Genomic DNA, 22,073 nt, shown 5'->3' on the forward strand with positions numbered 1-22,073 from the left:
TTCCTGCAGCGCTTACAGGTTTGGTTCTGAGTCCTGTGTCTTCCCCACTTCTCTCTTCATTTCATGCTTGAACTGTCCTTTCAATAAAGATGAAATGCCCAAAAAGCAACTTTGAAAAAAGGTATTTAACAATTACCTATCTTTCCCTATATAGAAATAGTCCGATTTTACCTTACTGCAATGTAACCTCTAGAAGAGAGATAACAGATGTTGTGGTTTGATCCCTGGCTACTCCAGTCAACATGACTAAGTGGCCAAGTCACAGAGCCCCAAATACTCCCTGACAGCTGTTCAGTTAGTCTGTGAACTTTTACTCCCTACATTTAACACAAATATATTTATATATAACTTAAAAGGCTTGTTACTTTAGTTTTATTGCATTTGAGGTGAATTATAAGTCATTTTTGTATTTTGCATCATCGAGCTCCACCTTTCCAACATCAAGACAGATTTATGTAACACGGCATAAAACATAAAAGACATTTCAAGACGAAACAGACAACCATCGTTGATGATAATGTGGATAATATCTCCGACGAAACAGAGCAACACATTTTCCATTACTGGCCTTTTTTAAATTAAACTTCATTCAATACATTGCACATATTTCCTCATGGAAAGTTTTTCATGTCACAAATAATTTCTTGCTTTAACCCATGTTTTAGTGAATTCTTTTTTAAATTGTATTAGAAGAAAGAATGGTTCAAGTTACTAGGCTACAGTCCTTGGTAAAGTCTGTAAGACCTATAAGGCAAAGTACACTGTATACCATTGTTTCAGTGTCATAATATAGATATATTTGTCACTGTGGGTTTTCATTAGACGACATACTGAATTAACTTACTCTTGCTGCACATCGCTATTTGTAAACCTCATTTGATAAATCTGACACCATCAGCACACACACACACACACACACACACACACACACACACACACACACACACACACACACACACACACACACACACACACACACACACACACACACACACACACACACACTCCCAAACCAGCCTGGAGAAGATGATAGTGACAGTTGGTGGATGATTTGTGTGCATGCAGAGCCAAATGAAAATGAATAGGATGACAGGGTGCACAGAGAGCAGACAGTGCAGTGGTGGTTGGGTGAGGTGGATGGACTAAAACACAGACAGGCATGACGCTATGTCTGAGTGAGGTCACCAATCAGCTTTATTTAAGCAATTCTCTTGTTCTCATATAAAGCAGCCTCATTCTAAAAACCAAATACATTGCATCATTACTACATCAGTACACTCAATTAGTTTTAAACAAATTATTATATATAACAAGGAGAGGCAACCAAATGTACATAACAGCTGACATTCTTAAGTAAAACATGCTAAAATGCTTAAGGCATACTTTAAATTAAAACTTTAAATGAAATGAAATTAAATCCTAGTATAATTACGGACGAGTGGTGTAATAGCATCCCAAGCTGGCGTTTAATTAGAGCGGCCTTAGGTCACCATGGAGCAGGAGGAGGAGGAGAAGGAGGAGGAGGAGAAGGAGGAGGAGGAGGAGGAAACACCTGCCTTCAGAGCGCCTACAACAAAAGGAAACTGCAGCCGCTTCATCTGACTACCGACACGCTGCCTCAAGTTTGCTTTGCTCAGGCGGAACTTGGGACACATTTATTTTGAAATACAGAGACCGGAAGAGAGAGAGAGAGAGAGAGAGAGAGAGAGAGAGAGAGAGAGAGAGAGAGAGAGAGAGAGAGAGAGAGAGAGAGAGAGAGAGAGAGAGAGAGAGAGAGAGAGAGAGAGACAGAGAGACAGAGACAGAGACAGACAGACAGACAGAGTGACTGACTGACTGACTTACCCTTGCATGCGCCTTGTCTAACATGTAGACGCGTAGAGAGGGAAAGAGAGTACAGGGCATAGGATTCCGGAGGAGAGGAGAACAGGATAGTATCAAAGTGTGAGAGCAGCCTCTATCATCTGATCCACCGAGCAGCATCACGTCGCCTACTGCTCAACACCCGCGACTCCGCATCGCCACTGCTGCATCTCAGTAAGGTAAACAAACCTCTACCTCTAACCTTTCCTTTGTCCATCCATCCCCCTCTCTTATCATAGTTGGGGCAAAAAACAGCCGCAGATGTGGGTTTTCAGGCTATTGTTGAAAGCTATACTTTAGGCTCAGCTAGCTAATACAGAACAACGAAGATCCTGCCCATTTGTATTTTTGACGCAATAGCACAATTGGCACCGTCAGTTTTACTAAACGTGTGAGGTGGTGAACGTAACCCCAAACTTCATTCAAAATTTTGCAATTTGAAGCCACTTTGCAGCAGTAACGTCACATAACTGGTATAATCTTAAACAACTGACATATTAGTAAAATATCTACTTGTATTTGTATTAACACACTAAACTTATGTGAAGGAACTGACATTTTATTTAATTAGTTGCTGCGTTGTTTGCATAAATACGATCCCATCCAATTTCTTTTAATAAGGAAGGGTTCTTCTGTGTTTGGGGATAGTCGAATCCAAGCGCCCTGTTCTTAACTGTGTGGTGGGACGTTCTTATGTTGAAGCTCATTTGGGGCTCTGAATTAGTTTGAGCAATGTTCTCTGAAATGCTCTTTGTGTGGGTGCATACAGGTCCTGGTCAGGAGGACCATATGAAAAAATGCTTGAAAAATGTATTTCACTACCGCTGATTCCAAAATAGAAGCTAAGAATGAGACGATGGCTGATTAGAGGCACAGATGATAGTTTTCTATTTTATGCCTTCATACATGAATTTCATCAATGATGGATCTTGAGAACATGGGGATTGATTGTGAATACTTTTTTGTACAGAGATAAATCTGTGTTGTAGTGATAATTGTCACTATCACAAGCATCACGTTTGCAGATACTACATCCACCATATGGAGTGCTAAGTGATCTAACAATTAATGCCACTTATAGAAACTCTTCAGACTAAACTGGATCTTAAATAAGTCTGTAGTTCTGAGTTAAATGACTGGATCACTAATCGCTGTTGTACTGAAAATCACAGTCCTCTACAGTCACATCCTCTCCTAATATATAGCATGCTGGTGATACAGTGTAATAGTGCATATTATTCATTATATCCGAAAATACTCATCTGGAGTTTTTTACATCTCAGTAATTTTACATACAGTTTGGGTTTTTAATTTTTTACTTTTAGCTTGAATGTTTCAACTATTATGCTCATGAGCTTATTTGTGTCTGCGACAGTAGTGTGGCTGATACTGGTGTAGCTCACGAGCTAACATAAAAATGCTGATTCTGAGGCAACTGTTTAAATAATATTTGAGATTTTAAAGAGAAAAAAAACATTACCTCATCCAGGGATAGTGGAGTGTACTCTACACAGAGCACCAGGGGTTTGAGGGGCCACTACAAAAGATTTTTGATTATCAAAATATCACATAAGACAATATTAGATCATGTTTGCTTTGTACAACAAACACATGACAGAAAGATTTTGATCAAAATATAAAAATGTATTTGTGACGAAATGGGCAGCACAGTGTTGCGGTGGATAGCACTGTTATCAGACAGCAAGAAGGTTGCCACTTGAATCCTGGCTCAGCTGTGAGGAGATGGCATGTGCTCAGTGTTTGCGGAGGCTTTCCCCAGGTACTCCGACTTCCTCCCACAGTTCAAAGACATGCAGATTAGGGTTGGTTTAATTGGTGACTCTAAAATGACCATAGGTGTGAATTGAGAGTGAAATCTTGTCTGGCACTGTGATGTACTAGCAACCTAGTCAGGGTGTACCGTCCCCCCCCATCACCTAATGTCAACTGGAATTAGCTCCAGCCCCTCCCTCGAAGGATAAGCGGTATAATGGATGGATGGATATATGACTGTTACGGTGGAAAAATATACTTATCACTGACCTCTGGTGGACATACTGTGTATACATTACCTGACAACTCCCCTAAATGAAGCCATAACTGGAGGCTGGCTGCAGTATAGATCATAAACCCCAAACCCTTAATGGTAGAAGATTGGACACACCAAATAAATGTTTTCCCAATCAAACCTTAACTTTCGTGTCCTTTCATGTTCTGATTTGTTTGGTTTGATTTCAATTTAATAAGCTGCTGTTGGTATAAAAACAGATTGAGACATCATGATTACAGGAGGACCTCTATGCCGTGGCTCTGTTACCCAGTCACGACTGGCTCCAAATGACATCACCAGCACGAGATGGCCATATATGAGATACTTTATATAAAGATGATTAATGTCTGTACAAAAATTAAGCCAGTCATTAATCTACACATACATATAGGCTAATCACAACAATAATTAACAACAGCTGGTTTAAACAGAGTGCTGACTCCTGCACATCATTCATTTAGTGTTTTTACGATCATGATCCACTGCAGCCATCAGGATCCACCATCCGTCAAAATCCAATAACAGCGTCTGGGTCCATGTAGAGCGGCTTCTGTGTCAGGTTCGGGCGGCGATCCGACTATTGGTGTCTTATGCCAGATGATCGTCAGCGTTTTTTTTCAGTTCAGCTTGCTCGTCAGGTAAGTCCATGCTTTGACTGTGCGCAGCCACTTTCCATACGATGTGTCGACGCACGTTCCGCGAGTCAACGTATTTACGTAATCGATGATGCCCCAGCCCTAGTCATGTCAGTAACATATATTGATGAGACATTTATGTCTTTAATGTGATAAAAAAGGAGAAGTGGAAAGAGAAGCTGGTAAGAGAAGCTTGATGTGTCATGTGTCCCCCGACATTCTAGACTTACAGCAGCATAACTAAGAGCAGGTCCAAGACAAGCCTGGACCAGCTCTAACTATAAGCTTTATCATAAAGGAAGGTTTCGATAGCTTGATAGCTGGCTCCTACTCTACTTTTAGTGACTTTAGGGACGACAAGTAAGCCTGAATTCTGGGAGCGCAGTGCTCTAGTGGGTTGATAAGGTACTAACAGCTCTTTGAGGTATAATGGTGCCATATTATTAAGGGCCTTGAAGGTGAGGAGGATAATTTTCAATTCTATTCTAGATTTAACCGGAAGCCAGTGTAGTGAAGCTAATACTGGAGAAATGTGCTCTCTTTTCTTTGTTCTTGTCAGGACACGTGCTGCAGCATTTTGGACAAGCTGCAGAGTCTTTAACGACTTACTGCTGGAGCCTGATAATAAGGAATTACAATAATCAAGTCTGGATGTAACAAAGGCATGGACTAGTTTTTCTGCATCTTTTTGAGAAAGGACATGTCCGATTTTTTAGGTATTACGCAAGTGGAAGAAGGCAGTCCTAGAAATTTGTTTTAAGTGAGAATTAAAGGACAAATCAGGATTGAAGATCACTCCCACGTTCCTGACTGTTTCATTGGAAGCAAGGGCAATGTCGTCTAGTGCAGCTATATCATTAGATAATGTATCTCTAAGGCAGAGGTCACTAACAGGCGGACCGCGGTCCGAGTCCGGACCCAGAAGCCGTCCCGTATGGAACCGGACCTACAGCCAAAACAGAAGGTTATGATTTAAAACCTGACGGGGCGCTTCTATTTGTAACCGGCGCAGCTTTTGTAGTCTTTACGGTAGTGGTTTAGCGGATGAGGAAACGCACAGACCAATTGCATGCGAGTTAAGCCATCCCACGTGATACTACTCAGCCAATCAAGTCTGTGCATTCCAGGCGGTAAACATTGCGACTCTACAGTGCAGACAGATGAGAGAGTTAGAGGCAAGTTACACATGAAAAGACGGTAGAAAGAAAAAGAAAGATAGAGATACAGGTAGAGAAAACAAAGGGAGAGATACAGAGGAGTGAGACGGAGAAAGTTGAGAAACAGAGGAGTGAGACGGAGAAAGGGAGAGAAACGGAGGAGTGAGACGGAGAAAGGGAGAGAAACGGAGGAGTGAGACGGAGAAAGGGAGAGAAACAGACGAACAAAGTGGGGGAGTGGGATATAAGAGGGGAAGAAAGTGATTCTAAAACTGTTCAATTGTTAAGATGTGTTGAGATTTATTATCTGTAAAATTGGTTGAGACTTTTGAGTCAAGATGTGAAACAGAAAAAGGGAAATTCAAGCTTTTGCTCCCTTTATTTTATTTTTCTGAAGTTAAGCCCTTTATTTGAACATGCACAATTTTCACATTTTATTTATTTTCTCTTATTTTGAAATGCAGCCCTACTTTTATTTACTCAATGAGAGAACATTATACATATCTGCAATCATACATATATGTTCAGCTCTATGTTACGTGACAATAAATATTGTGAAAACGTTTTTGAATCGTACTGAATTCATTTGATTTGACAGTCAGGTATTTAGTACATGCAGATGTTGATACAACTACTAGGCTACTTAAATATATATCACACTAAATAGTTAGACATTATGATCTTCCGGACCGTTGCTTCAAGAAATTTTCTCTAACTGGACCTCTTTAAATTTTAGTTGAATACCCCTGCTCTAAGGTGTTTAGGGCCAAGTATTAGAACCTCTGTTTTATCTGAGTTTAATAAGAGAAAATTGCAGGTCATCCAGGTTTTTATGTCCTTGAGACATGCTTGGAGTTTAGTTAATTGATTACATTGTTCAGGTTTTATTGACAAGTATAATTGGGTGTCATCCGCATAGCAGTTTACTGATCTCAGAGGCAGATTTGCCCATCATGAGAGAACATGGGGAAAAATGCTGTCATATTTTCAGCCGCATTAAAGAAAAATTGCATCAAATTTAATTTACAATTAACCATACATAACAGCGGTTACGGAAATTAGAACACCATTAATCTGAATCAAATTACAATAAAGATACACACAATCCACCATGTAAAGAACAAAGAGTGGCACATGCATAGGCTCAGAAACAGATATGGATAAAAAAGATGATCCATTTGAGGATTTTCAAGTGCAGCGCAGGTGGCTCAGCCTGCAGCAAGAGAGAGAGAGAGATGTGAGTATTCCCAGTAACCTAGTAGCAATAATAACAATAACATTTGGCCACATACTTACATATATTAATGCGACGGATGGGCCTGCATCTTTGGACAAAGCTCTCCGATGTTTGGTGCAATTGAAGACAGTTTAAGCCTCAAATCTTTCTCAACAGCATCCAGTCTTTGCCGATATTTAGTCTTAACTGCTGTCAGAGCAGAGAAACCAGCCTCACACAGATAAGTTGTGGCGAAGGGCATCAAAATTGCCAGGACTGGGTAAGCTGGCATTGCCTTGGTCCAAAAATCCACAAGTGGCTTTCGTTTGAACTGCAACTGCAGTGCTCCATCAGATGACAGCTCAATCAGCTGCTCCTGCTCCTGAAATGACAGCTGTGGGACAGGGAGGGAAGCTTCAAATGGGTTTTGAATCAACGTCTGAGATGTGTCCATAGGTGGGAAATATTTCCGTAGCTGCTCGGCAAGTTGTTTGAGGTGTTCAATTATGAGACTTTTCCCATGTTCACCCATGATCACGTCGTTTGCCTCCAAGAACGTGTGAAGCGTAGGGGAAACACAGGAGCGTATTCCCACTCACACAGCTTGTCCAGAACCGTAGCTTCTTTATCATAGCTTCTATCTTGTCTTGTGTGTTGAACAAAGTAACACTGACTCCCTGCAGACTTAAATTCAGTTCATTCAGAACAGAAAAGATGTCGGCCAGATAGGCGAGCTTCTGCAGAAAGTCCTCATCATGCAGATTGGAGGCCAAATGAAACGGGTTGTCCTCAAAAAACTGCTGAAGTTCGTGCCACAGTTAAAAAATCCTTGTCAACATCTTGCCGCGGGACAACCAAAGCACTTCAGTGTGCAGCAGCAATGCTTTGTGTTCGCTGCCCATCTCATTGCATAACAGTGTGAACAGTCTTGAATTTAGTGGGCGCGCTTTAATGAAGTTCACCAGTTTCACAGCATCATTGAAGACTGAAAGTAGATCAGCTGGCATGTTTTTGGCTACGAGGGCCTCCCTGTGAACACTGCAATGTAACCAGAGAATGGATGGACAGAATTTCCTGTTGTGAGCTATAAGCCCTGTGTGCTTCCCCGTCATGGATTTTGCCCCATCAGTGCAGATTCCCATGCAGCGTGTCCAGTCGATCCCATTGGTCCTCATAAAGATGTCAATTAAATTGAATATATCTTGTCCTGTTGTTCGGGTAGCAAGGGGCCGACTGAACAAAATATCCTCCTGCACCGTGCCTTCGAAAAGGTAACGGACGTACACCAGAAGATTGGCCAGATTGGCCACATCTGTAGACTTGTCTACTTTACATTATTACATTACATTTCATTTAGCTGACGCTTTTATCCAAAGCGACTTACAATAAGTGCATTCAACCATGAGGGTACAAACCCAGAACAACAAGAATCAAGAAAGTACAATTTCTTAAAAAAAGCAAAACTACAAAGTGCTATAAGTAAATGCCATTTAAGTGCTACTAAATTGTTAGTTTAAAAATGTTATTCAAGGTATAGTCGGAAGAGGTGTGTTTTTAGTTTGCGGCGGAAGATGTGTAAACTTTCTGATGTCCGGATGTCCATGGGGAGCTCATTCCACCATTTAGGAGCCAGGACAGCAAACAGTCGTGATTTTGATGAGTGTTTAGCTCGCAGTGAGGCAGCAACAAGCCGATTGGCCGAAGCAGAGCGGAGTGAACGGGCTGGGGTGTAACGTTTGACCATGTCCTGGATGTAGACTGGACCCGATCCGTTCGCAGCACGGTACGCAAGTACTAATGTTTTTAAACGGATGCGGGCAGCCACCGGTAACCAGTGAAGGGAGCGGAGGAGCGGAGTAGTGTGAGTGAATTTAGGTAGGTTAAAAACCAGTCGAGCTGCTGCATTCTGAATGAGCTGCAGAGGTCGGATGGCACTAGCAGTTAGACCTGCCAGGAGGGAGTTACAATAGTCTAGGCGTGAGATGACCAGGGCCTGGACCAGAACCTGCACCGCCTTCTGAGTGAGAAGGGGGCGTATTCTCCTGATGTTGTACAGCATGAATCTACAGGAACGTGTTGTTGCAGTAATGTTGGCAGTAAGGGAGAGTTGACTGTCGAGTGTCACACCCAGGTTCCTAGCAGTCTGGGTGGGGGTTAACACGGAGTTGTCAAAGTTAATAGTCAGGTCATGGGTGGGAGAGTCTTTCCCTGGAAGGAAAAGTAGTTCAGTCTTGTCAAGGTTAATTTTCAGGTGGTGTGCAGACATCCACTGAGAGATGTCAGTCAGACAGGCAGAGATTCGTGCTGCTACCTGTGTTTCAGATTGGGGAAAAGAGAGGATTAGTTGGGTGTCATCAGCATAGCTATGGTAGGAAAAGCCATGTGAGTGAATGACAGAGCCGAGAGAGTTGGTGTACAGAGAGAAGAGGAGGGGACCCAGGACGGAACCTTGAGGGACCCCAGTAGTGAGAGGACAAGGTTCAGACACAGATCCTCTCCAAGTTACCCGATAAGTGCGGTCATTGAGGTAGGATGAGAGCAGGGAGAGAGCAGAGCCTGAGACACCCAGGTCCTGAAGGGAGGAAATAAGGATCTGGTGGTTCACTGTGTCAAATACAGCAGAGAGGTCTAGAAGGATAAGGACAGAGGAGAGAGAGGCAGCTCTAGCAGTGTGAAGTTGCTCAGAGACAGCAAGGAGGGCAGTCTCAGTTGAGTGGCCTGCCTTGAAACCAGACTGGTGAGGATCAAGAAGGTTATTGTGGTTAAGATAGGAGGAGAGTAAAACTCACTCTTCTTCACGCGACCGACAAATGTAGCCAGGATGTCTTCGGACAAAGCATCGATGGCGTGACACAGTGTTGTTGGACACCGGGATCATGTCCAACTTTTTTGCTTCTCTCTCTCCAATCGTACATTCGACCATCTCTTTGGCAGCTGGCAAGCACACGTCTTCGGCGATTGTGTGAGGTAGCCCCTACTTGCTATTCTGTAACTGACAAGATATGAACCCCGTAGTGCAGTTGAATGAGACTGCAGTTGTTTTTGGCTGTTTTGCAACTCCTCCAATTTTGATATAAAAAATGTAAGGGGCTTTTGACTTACACTGGCATGCTTGGTGTTCAGGTGGCGACGTAAATAAGAGGGCTTCAGACAGCTGTTAGCCAGAACCTCACTGCACACCACACACTGTGGCTTTGGGCAATTTGCATTGCCAATCCAAGTGAAGCCCAGAACCAGATAATTTTCATCATATTTCCTTGTTTTTCTTCCAGTCTGATGCTCACTCTCATTGCCTCTTTTTTCTCCTTGCCTCTGCGATGGGCCTATGTGCTCCTGATTTCTCTGTGCTATCCGTTCCTCCTTTTCGGTCTCCTCCGTCTCATCTTTCTCTGACTCCCTCTCGACTTCTTCTCCCGGTCTCTCCCAAACGCACCTCTCCGTTTCTCACTCTCTCTCTGTCCCTCTCCTCTTTCATGACTGATAACTTTAGATGTCCCACCTGACAGTTTTTATTTTGTGAAAAATCCCACTTAAAAAAATTACATTGTAATTTTGTAATTATTACACCATTAGACCACCATTACATTTTTCCTCTCGCGCGCCCCCTAGAGGCACCACACTTTGGGAATCCCTGCTCTAGAAGAACCAGACTCAATGTGGGCGGCCATCTGCCTCGACCGGTTACACTGCTTGCACTGCCATCAAGGGCAATTTGGGGTTCAGTATCTTTCCACAGGACACTTCGGCGAGTGGATTGGGGGAGATGGGGATTAAATTGCCAACCTTCTGGTAATTGGAGGCCCCGCTCTATCTCCTGAGCCACAACTGCCCCATATGTGCCCACAAATGTCCTTTCACAAAATAAATTTTGAGTTCAATGTTGTGAATACATTTGAAGTGTGTGTGTGTGTGTGTGTGTGTGTGTGTGTGTGTGTGTGTGTGTGTGTGTGTGTGTGTGTGTGTGTGTGTTTGTACTCTACCAAAGATTGTGCATAAAGTAAATGGAGCAATACATCATGTAATCGATACCATTTGATAAATGCATGATTAAGGGATGAGGAATACAAATTACAAGTTTGAAGGGAAAAAATATTTTGGAGCATATATATGTTCATCATTATTCACAGAAATATGTTATTAAATGATTACGTTATTAAGGTGGTCTTTTGTTAGGACCAGAGTTTGTTTGATGCACTTTTTAAAAGATGGAGAGTACAGATACCAGTATGCTATGTAGATTGAATCTTAATTGTGAGTCAACTTTAATTACTTTGATTAAACTTAATGAATTAGACTTCAATGAGTTTCTAATGAATGCTCTCTTGTTCTCTTGTCTGAAAAGGCCTGTTCTTCCTGTGAGATAAGGGGAAACCATCTGAAGCCATCTGCTCCTGATCTGATTGTGATCCTGTTGTAATCCAGCTGGGTCCAGGAAAATGGAGCATTTGATGTGTCTGCTGGTCCTCAGCTCAGTGGTTCTAAAGGAAGCTGCTGGTAAGTTCCACTTGAATACACATGAATGTCTGTGTGGGTATTATTGATTTCAGAATCAGTGCTGGTTGTAAGAATTAGTGTTAGAACCAAGATTACTGCGCCCAGTCTCTGTATTTTCCAAAGATTCTTTATTTGGCCAGCCAATGTCATTGGCTGATGGTAACACTACCAGCCAGAAAACAGCCAATGCCCAACACAACAAAGAGCCTCAGACTTTGAATTCAAACTTAGCATTTTGCTAGTCTGCTTCTATACTACTACTAGAATTTGGTGTTTGGGTAGCAGACTACTCTCTGCTCCTGCATTGTTGTGCTGTGAAGTTAGTGAGTGAGGCACAGGTTTGCAGATTGCAGATCGTATTATTTGTGTCTATCTCTCCACGTTACAGCTCAAAGCGTTTGCATACTGTCAACACAGTACCTTTAATAACATGCTTTTAGTTTAAGATGCACATTCAGATCAGATTATAAAATTGGCTATTTATTGATATACCTTTTTTTTTGTGCTAAAAATTCATTACATAAAAAAGAAGCATTGTCATTGTCCGTCTATCTGGACATCCACTTAAGCGCCATCACTCATAGGCTTTCTATCACTGTTGTTCAGGGTGATTGTGGGTGTTGGACTCAAATGGTATATGGTCTCTATTTTCTAGTCTTGATGGCCTCTCAAAGCACTTTACAGTACTGTTTTGCACCGATTCATCCATTCCCACACACATTCATAGTGTGCATATTTGTGCAGCACTTTCATACATTATTCACAGCCGTCAGGGGCACTTTGGGGTTCAGTATCTTACACTTTGGCACACGGAATAGGGGAGGCAAGGATCGAACTGACAACCTTCTGGTTAGTAGACATCCCGCTCTATCTCCTAATCAAAATCACCCATTTCAATGGTTCCTGCAACAACATACTCAAGTCTTCTTTCACTCATTAAAATAATCTAAAGGAACAACAGCTACAAATAATTTAACCTGCCAGTTATTCAATTCAGTTATTTATTAAAAAAAATTTTTAAAATTTAAGATCAAAGATCATAAAAAAGGAATGTCTATGTTGATTGCCAGCTCAATATTATGTTCATTATAATGTCGGACAAAAAAAAAGTTTCTTAATCTTTTTAATACAAATAGAATTTACAGTAGGGCTGCAACTATTATTCTTTTATTGATTAATCTAACGATTATTTTGTATTACTCGATTAATATAATAATGAATTTATCAAAAATAAAAATTTAAAAGTTGTGTCATTTACACTTATTTAATCATCTTCTCTTAAATACAAACAATATGACAAAACACTAAGTATGCACTGCAAGGCATTATTCCCCCCCCAAAAAATAGCCCAGTCTGAACTGCTAATCTGCCTTTAACACAAAATCTCGCCAAAATAAAATTAGTGCATTCATGTAAAAGAAATATATCAATCTACATTAAGCTGTCCAACAACAAAATAAATGAAAACCGGTCTCTGACTAAAAACTGCCACACTTTAGCTCAGGGGTAATCAACTAAAATTGAAAGAAGTCCAGTTAGAGAGGATTTCCTCAAGCAAAGGTGGGAAACATTATAATGTCTAACATGCGTTATGATTCATAGCCATATATTTTGAAGTAGCCTAGTATCAATGTCTGTATGAAGTCAAAAAGTGACTGTAAAATTAATTAAGTGTCTGTCATTTACAATTCAATAGTATTTTCACAATGTTTATTATAAATTTTCACATTTACTCTAATAATGAAATAATAATAAAATAAATGTTCTTTTCTCGTTTCAAGTAAAATAAGGTTTGCATTTAAAAACAAAATTAAGAGCTTTTGAAAAAGGCATCTTAAAATAAATTGCTTAATTTAAGAAGAAAAAAAGGATGTAGTTTGAGTTTCCCCTTTTCTTCTTTTTTCTTAACTACACTTCACATATGAACAGACCACGTTACGCAAATCAACATATTTACACAATCAATGATGTCGATTATGTAGATTGTGTCGACGCGTCGCCTCAGCCCTAATTTACAATTAATACTAATAACTTAATCGTAAATAATTACTAATAATTGAAGTGGTCTTTAAACAGTAGTTTATATATTACAACTGAAAATACAGACAATATGCTCAAATTTGTATATTTGTAGAAGCCAAATACAAATTTCACTCCCCTACAAAAATCAATTTTCAGCGAACAAAATGGTGATTATAACCATTGAGTAGGTGAAAAATATTGTTGGACACAAATTTTTACAATCTCTTCATTAAAGTAGTAAATTAACTCTACAAACTTGTTGATCATGGTAAAAGTTATTTAGGCATAATGTTTAATTCACAAAGTTAAAACGCTGACTGACATTTTACAACTCACAGACATTTAAATATTAGTGTTGACTGTAAAATTGCCTAGCAACTGTTGGTGCAGTGTCTAACATTAGTCCCTTCGCATTAGCTTATCTGATGCACGCTTTTATATCGAGCAGGCTGGACAGCTGTAATGCTCTCCTATCTGGTCCACCAAAAATTTTTGTCTGCCAATAACCGATAGCAATTGAGAGATGTGGTTTTATATTTCACTTAGAGCTGCAACAACTAGTCAACAAACAGAAATTAAGCAACATGATAATTGCAAAAAAGGATAATATAAGAATTTGCTACATTTTCGGATGGTTATTTATAAAATAGTGCATTTTTTATTGTGGGTTCTGGACTGTTGGTCAGACAGAACATCATAATATGAGACATCAACGTAGGATCTGTAAAATTATGATTGGCACATGTCTGATGTTTCATAGATCAATTAATTATGTAAGTAATTAACGGATTTATTGATAATAAAAATAAAGAATAGTTTCAGCTAGGGATGCAAGATATGGATTTTTCCGGCCGATACCGATAATTACATGCTTCACATGGCCGATACGATAATAATTTAACTTTTCTTAAAAAGAAGTTCATGGCCTGCAGTTTATGCACACCTGAGGGTAAAATTGCTAAATATAGTAAGCATTACATTACATTTCATTTAGCTGACGCTTTTATCCAAAGCGACTTACAATAAGTGCATTCAACCATGAGGGTACAAACCCAGAACAACAAGAATCAAGAAAGTACAATTTTCTTCAAGAAAGCCAAACTACAAAGTGCTATAGGTTAGTGCCATATAAGTGCTACTAGATTTTTTTATTCAAGGTATAGTCGGAAGAGATGAGTTTTTAGATTGTGGCAGAAGATGTGTAGACTTTCTGCTGTCCTGATGTCATTGGGGAGCACGTTCCACCATTTAGGAGCCAAGACAGCAAACAGTCGTGATTTTGTTGAGTGTTTAGCTCGCAGTGAGGGAGCAACAAGCCGATTGGCAGATGCAAATGCGGAGTGGACGGGCTGGGGTGTAAGGTTTGACCATGTCCTGGATGTAGACTGGACCCAATCTATCTTTTTTGTAAAGTAGTTGACAAAGTGGCTTGGTAGAAGGGTGGAAGGAGGAGGGGAACTGGGGGGGTCAAGGAAAAGGTGGAGAAGAGTTTTTTGGGGTTCGAAAATGGGGATTGAATTGTAGCTTGGTAAAAAGAGCTTTTGGCATCAGAAATAGTGGCAGAGAAAGAGGAGAGAAGAGATTGATAGGTGATCAGGTCGACAGGGTGTTTAGATTTTCGCCATTTCCTTTCTGATGCTCGCATAGTGGCTCTGTCGGCGCGCACCGAGTCAGACAACCACTGAGCTGGAGAGGACTTGCGGACCTGTCGTAAGCAAATATCGATGAATTAATATTCCAGTGTACGTTTAGTTTTTGGTGAAGTACATGAGAAAACTTCACACAACTTTAGGTGGAGGAGGAAGATTTCTCCTTCAAAAGAATTTTAATTTAATATTTTGACATCTCAAATAAGACATTTCAATGTATTACAATAGTAATTCAGATAAAATACTGAAATGCAAAGCTAGTCGCCAGCAGCTTTAAGTGTAAGAGTTTGTAAGTTTATATTTTCACGTGGTTGATTTAATAAAGATGCTGAAAAGCACCAGTACTGTCTCTGGCTGTGTGTGGACGTGGGCCAGCAAGCAGAGATGTCACTGGTACGGTTGGCGGAGGACTTCGCATCTGCGTACTGGGAACAGGCAGCGGAGAGCAGACGGTGGCTGGAGGCTCTCCAGAGGCAGGCAGAGAGGAAGACGGCGCTGATGGAGCGTCTGCTGGTCCGGTCGGGGCCAGCTCCTGCTCCTGCCTGCCACACCGAGCTAAAACTGGTGGTGATCACGGCTCTGATTCCGCGTCCCCTTGCGGGACTGCTGCATTGACAACCGCCTTGGCCTTTTTTCCCCCTCACTAACGCTGGCTGCAAGCGCCTCGTATTCTTGGCAAACATCGTTGTAGCGATGAAGGACTCTAAGGTGACTTATGAGATTGGTAGTGTTACATTTTTACCCCGTCTCGGAACCTTTGCACATTTTTTGCAAATTGCAATCCTCTCAGAAAGTGTAAAAAACTTTCACAATGGCAACGCAGGTTTCCGTTACGACATAAACACATTACGCTGGTATGGACAGGCAGGGATGAATCAATCAAATATTATTCGTATAGCCCATATTCACAAATCACAATTTGTCTCATTTATGGCTTTATGAATGACATCATGAGCGTGACCCGGCGCGCTGTGTTTATCGGACATTTTATCGGCTATAATTTCTGATTCCGATAAATAAATAATAATATACAATTCCCATTATTGGGCCGATAATATATCATACCGATATATATCATGCTTCCCTAGTTTCAGCCTTATCTTTATGCTATTTCTCACCATAAAGTAACTCCAAAAAAAATTAAGAAGTTTCACAATTTAAGAAACCATATAAAATATGCATCCAGAACCATCTCCAATGTATACATTTTTATCAATTGGTGATGACTCTGTGAAGAGCCAGAGAGTCTATTAATGAATTAAATGCTGAACTAAGGCTGTTATTGGCAACATCTACATCAGTGTTGAAATCACCTACTGTTATTACTTTATCTATCCTAAGAACTAGCTCACATAGAAATTCAGAAAAAACGTTCAGAGTAAGGCGCAGGCAGATGATATATGATAACTAGATGAACTGGTTTATGTGATTTCAGGCTTGGATGTATGAGGCTGATTATGAGATTTTCAAACTAGTTATAACTACCTTTAGGTCGAGAGTTGATAGATAGGTCAGATTTAAAGATTGCTGCAACCCCTCCACCTCTGCCTGTGCTTCTAGGAATAGGAGTATTAATATGGGTGGGGGGCGTCGCTTCAATTAAACCTAAATATTCACCATTTTGCAGCCAGGTTGTTAGGTTTGAATGTATTACTCCTGTTACTTACTTTTGATTAAATTAATTTAGGTGGTCTGGGGGCAGACACAGTTTCTATAGGATAGTGTGAGGTATATTGTGAGGGCGACGGCTCTAACAGAAGAGCAGAGAAGCGTGTAAGATTGCAACTCTGCTTCCAGGTCTCATTTCTGGATTGTCATGTTGTGGACGTCCTAATAAACGTTGTGATATATCTAGATATGAGAGCCGCTCCATCCAAAGTTGGATGAATGCAAACTCTCCAAATCAGATCAGGTTTTCCCCAAAAACTTTGCCAATTATCTACGAAGCCCACGTTGTTTTGTGGACACCACCTCGACAGCCAGTGGTGAAAGGATGACGTGCGGCTGTCATCACTGGTCATATTAGGCAGGGGTCCAGAGAAAATTATAGAGTCGGACATTGTCTTTGTATGTTTACACACCGAATCAATAGTGACCTCCGACTGACGCTTCTTATTTCGCACAGACACCCAGCCGGCCTGGCTTCCCGGCTCCTCTGGAGCTGCTGGGGGCTAGCGCCGGCTACTGGGGACTGGGTAACAATATCAGCTAAAGATTTACTCTTCATGGTGCAGAGCCACAATTCCAAATGGCTAATCCTCACCTCCATCCTGTCAAATAAGCTTCATTTACTACACATACCGTTATCGCTAAAGGAGGCAGAGGAGTAACTGAACATCAAGGCCACTGAGCAGGGGAGAGCAGGGGAAATCACCGTGAATTAACGAACAAGTCGCTAAGAGAGGGAGAGATAGGAGTGTGAAGAATATACTCTAAATTAGCCTCAGTAAGTCAGATAACAACAGAATTGGAAGAGATGAAGAAGAGAAGAGATTGATACACAAACAACAGTGAACACCGGGAGTCACACAATATGCTCACCGCAGTACGTCAGCCAGCACATGACAATATGGATAACCAAGGGCAACATGTTTTTGGCTTCTTGAATGTGATATCTCAACATCGACTTGAGGGAATTTCTTCAACTTTGATCTCTTGTCACTTTTACTCAAAGATAAAGTAATTATGTTTCAGTGGTCAAAGTTAAAGGTCACAGTAACCTTGTATGAATCTGTGGTAAATGCGGTAATCCTAGTTCTGTACATTGTGCAAATGTTTCCAGGTGGCGATGTGTGTGTGTCGGGTCATGACAGTGGGCCAGTGTTTGAAGAACAGCCAAGCAGTTCAATTTACCCAGAGGGCCTGAGTGAAGGGAAAGTTACCCTCAGCTGTCAAGCCAGAGCCAGTCCAGCTGCTTCCTACAGGTGACACACACACACACACACACACACACACACACACACACACACACACACACACACACACACACACACACACACACACACACACACAGACGCACACGCCTTATTTACTCAAGGCTTAAATATCTCTCTTAGATATAAAAATGTCTCCCAGGATGTTAGGAAACATAACTCACAAATAAACTACAAATTGAATTGTTGAAATATTCAATGTAACTGATGAGCCATGCAGTCCTTTTGTATCCAGTCCCAAGTAACAATTTTGGAAAAAGCCTAGATTTACATAAAATAAGAAATTATTAGCAGTATAATTATTACAATAATATTACAGAATTCAAGTCCTCCACATTCATACAAAAGAAGGATTGTAAGAACATTCGAACATTCTGGACCCTTGTGATTGCCTTTTCGTTTGTTTTCCTGTCAGTTATTCAGCAGGATTAGTAAAACTAATATAAAAACTACTGGATGAATTAACCCTAAACTTGGTGGAAGGATGCAATATGGGTCAGGAAAGAACCCACTAAGTTTTGATGTGGATACAGATCAGGGGTCCGATCCAGATAGGGCATTTGGCAACATTTTCGTTGATTTCTCATGGATCTTGATGACAAAATTGGGCATTTTAGGGGACTAATATATGAGTGTGTGCAATATTGTGCAGATCCAATAAAAAAAACGGATTTTGTGAATTTAACCGTAGTTTCATAAGGAGACTTATGAAGGCAGAGGTCTGTGCTCCTTGAGTTCTAGTTGTGTTATGTTTATGATCTTCTGCTTGTAATTGTGCTATCATTTTATCCTGTAGATGGCTTGTGAATGGCACGGATGTCCCACTTGGTTTGGACCTGCGATATACCCTTGTGGCTGGTAACCTGGTGATCAGCAGCCCTGAGTCTTTTCGAGACACAGGCTCCTACCAATGTCTGGCCATCAACCGTTGTGGAATTATCATCAGCAGAGCAGCAAACCTCAAATTTGGCTGTGAGAAAGCAAGGGGCTTCCAACCTTTAATACAGTTTGAGCTGTTTAAGTGGGTCACTGAGGCAGAGATAAAAGGCATTAGACAGAAAGCAATAAAGAATTTGACTGAACTCTTCTTGTCTTTTGGTTACTTTCAATTCTGTATTATTGGTTCCAATGTGTATATGATATTAATCTTATGTAATGATAATCTTTTTTCCATTTCTTACTTTTTTCTACCTTTGCATCTTTCTCCAGACGTCCACGACTTCCCTCCTGACAGCAGGAGTCCGCAGACAGCATATGAGGGTATGGGAACATTCTTGGCCTGCCAGCCACCTCCACATTACCCAGGTATTCCCTTTTCCTCAGGCTTCCTACTACTGTTGGGGAATCTAAACAGTGTTACTTTACTGTTTTAAATGACAGAAACGTTGAAATAGCACAGAAGCTATGTTCGGGCAGGTGGAAAATAGTTTTAACATCCTTGAGAAGGAGTTATCATAGAACAGAGACAAGATACAGCTGACATGTGGGTTTTAAGTCAAATGGTGGTTCATGTGTCAGGGGCTTTTGAATGGGTAGGATTATTAACCAGGTGCATATGAAATCAAATGTGTAAAGGAAATAAATATATGCATTAAACTGACTGCTGATTTATATTCATTAAGTAAAACCCTAGTATATTCCCACTGGATTATAAGCATTATTTGTACCAATTTCTCTCTAGCTCTGTCCTACCGCTGGTTCATCAATGAGTTTCCCAACTTCATCAAGAAAGAAAATAGCCGTTGGTTTGTGTCGCAGCTCACGGGGAACCTGTATGTGGCTAAAGCAGAGCCAAATGACACAGGGAACTACTTCTGCTTCACCACTATCAACATGGAAATCAGCACCAAGAGCACCTTCAGCAAAGCCAACCAGCTCACTGTTCTGCCTGATGGTATGACATTGCAGTTGAATCACTGATACTAATGGCAACATGTAGCTTCACATGGACTGCAGGAAGCCTGCCTGTGTGTAGCACAATCAATTCAACAGGCTATCATTAGGCTTGCTTGTGTAATTTATATTTGTTTATAATCAGCCATACACAAAGTTAAGACATTTTATAATACAATAATACATATGCTTTGATTTTGATTAATTAATTTTTATAGAAATATATTTTAGATTAGGAACCACTAGACTACTGTCAATAATCTATAACGATGAAGTGAATTTTATTCAAAATGAATCTCATTTATGAAGGTTGTCAGACCCTTTGCTGTTGCACTCAAATACTTGAGATGTGTCCTGAACTTGACTGAAGACTGAAGAAACTGAATTGAAAACTGTTAAAAAAGACACACACTTTTATCAGGTTCCACAATTCCCTTTGCATGTCAAGTTGTTAGATCCAACAAACTCTCTGTTGACCTCTGTGAAAAAATTATATATCAGATCAGGGTGATGGCATAAAAGCATTTTTAAAACTTTGGTTGTTTCCAGGAACACAGTGGCCTCAATAATTGTGAAATGGAAGAAGTCCAGAAATGGCCAAATTGAATAACCAGGCAAGAAAGCCAAAGTTTTAGGGAAGTGACCAAAACATAATGGTCACTCAATAAGAGCTTCAGAAGTCTTCTGCAGAGATGTTAGAACCTACAATATTTCAGCAGCTCTACATCAATCAGGCCTTGGGTTCGAGTGACCAGATAGAGACCACTTTGAGTAAACGAACGCTGCTGCCTATTGTCATTTTAAGGATTCAGAGAGTAGAGGACAAAGATTCTCTGGTTTGATTTGACATAATCAAATTGGGCAGACCTCCAAACATCACTGCTCATGTAGGCTAATACCATCTCTACAGCGAAGCATGCATGGGAGCAGCAACAAGCTATGAGGCACCGCTTAGCAAACAGGGAGACTGGTCAGAATTGAGGCAAGGATAATTGCAGACAAATACAGAGAGGTCCTGCTGCATGGGTCCACAAGACCTTAGCATACAGTTTCAATTTTACATATACTGTACATTATAGTAGCAGTAGTAGTGGGCTACTTTATCCAGTTCTTAGATGAGATTATAGCTGTACGATTTGAATAGAATTTATTGTATAACAATATTTACTTTTTTTTCAGCCAATCCCAGGAAGTCAGCTCCAAGCATTAAAGTGCGCTTCCCAGCTGAGACTTATGCTCTGGCAGGACACACAGCCCAATTAGAGTGCTTTGCCTATGGAAAGTAAGCTTCCAACTCGAAAATCTTTCAATGATGTGTCTGCAAACTATTCTCAGTTGTGCTCTGTTCAATTTTTGGTCTGTCAAACGTTTTTAATTATACTCAACTCATAACCGTTTTCTTTCTTTTGATTACCCAACTCTGGTCCCTTTGCTCTTTCTTTTCTAAACTACATAATTTCACTTTACATTACCTCCAATTTTCATATCACCTCTACGTTTTTTAACAGTCCAGTACCGAAACTGCGATGGAAGAAGGTGGACGGACTGATGCCCTCCAAGGCTGGCTCCTCTGCAGAGGGTCCCACCCTCATCCTGCCAGAGCTCTCCTTCGATGATGAGGGTGTTTACGAGTGTGAAGCCTACAACTCAGAAGGAAGTGATACATACCAGGGACGCATCAATGTGCAAGGTGAGGAAAGGATGTGCTGTGAACATCTGTTTATATTGAAGCTAAGAATTTCTTTTGCAGGTTTTTCCTCATTTCACTTAATTTACATGTCCAGATTTCCAAATCTCTCCTTACTTTTTCTCCAACCCCAGCTCAGCCAGAGTGGTTGCAGGTGATGAGTGACTCAGAGGTGGAGATCAGTTCAGAGCTGCATTGGAGTTGTGTTGCTGCTGGTAAACCACGACCCTCTATACACTGGCTACGCAATGGACAGCCACTCAGCACGCAGGTAACACATGCAGGCAAACAAGCCCATTTACCATTTCTTAGTCCTCTCCATCATCTTCCTCCACCTCCACTAATGTTCAGTAAACCAAACTGTATTATTGTCTAATGTTCTTATCATTATCATTGCCATTTTACATGAAACTTCCACTCAGAGCAAATGCATTTCTTTTATATTAGGTGATTAATTAAACCCAGGACAGATAA

At 40.8% G+C, this 22,073-nt stretch overlaps 1 protein-coding gene across 2 annotated transcripts in view; it reads left to right on the top strand.

The window, feature by feature from the left end:
• Positions 1-1,763: 1,763 nt before the first annotated feature.
• cntn2 (contactin 2) overlaps positions 1,764-22,073 on the top strand; it is a 44,072-nt gene continuing 23,762 nt past the window's right edge. The window contains exons 1-9 of one of the 2 annotated variants that reach the window (XM_034586819.1): positions 1,764-2,042; positions 11,264-11,415; positions 17,869-18,010; positions 18,816-18,991; positions 19,229-19,324; positions 19,701-19,913; positions 21,092-21,194; positions 21,421-21,602; positions 21,734-21,870. In XM_034586819.1, the coding sequence (XP_034442710.1) occupies positions 11,358-11,415; positions 17,869-18,010; positions 18,816-18,991; positions 19,229-19,324; positions 19,701-19,913; positions 21,092-21,194; positions 21,421-21,602; positions 21,734-21,870 (1,107 nt within the window). In that variant the 5' untranslated portion in view covers positions 1,764-2,042; positions 11,264-11,357. The remainder of the gene's footprint in view (positions 2,043-11,263; positions 11,416-17,868; positions 18,011-18,815; positions 18,992-19,228; positions 19,325-19,700; positions 19,914-21,091; positions 21,195-21,420; positions 21,603-21,733; positions 21,871-22,073) is intronic. The other variant, XM_034586820.1, reaches the window with a different exon arrangement.

This window comes from Hippoglossus hippoglossus, chromosome 5, assembly GCF_009819705.1.
Source record: "Hippoglossus hippoglossus isolate fHipHip1 chromosome 5, fHipHip1.pri, whole genome shotgun sequence".
NCBI lineage: Eukaryota > Metazoa > Chordata > Actinopteri > Pleuronectiformes > Pleuronectidae > Hippoglossus > Hippoglossus hippoglossus.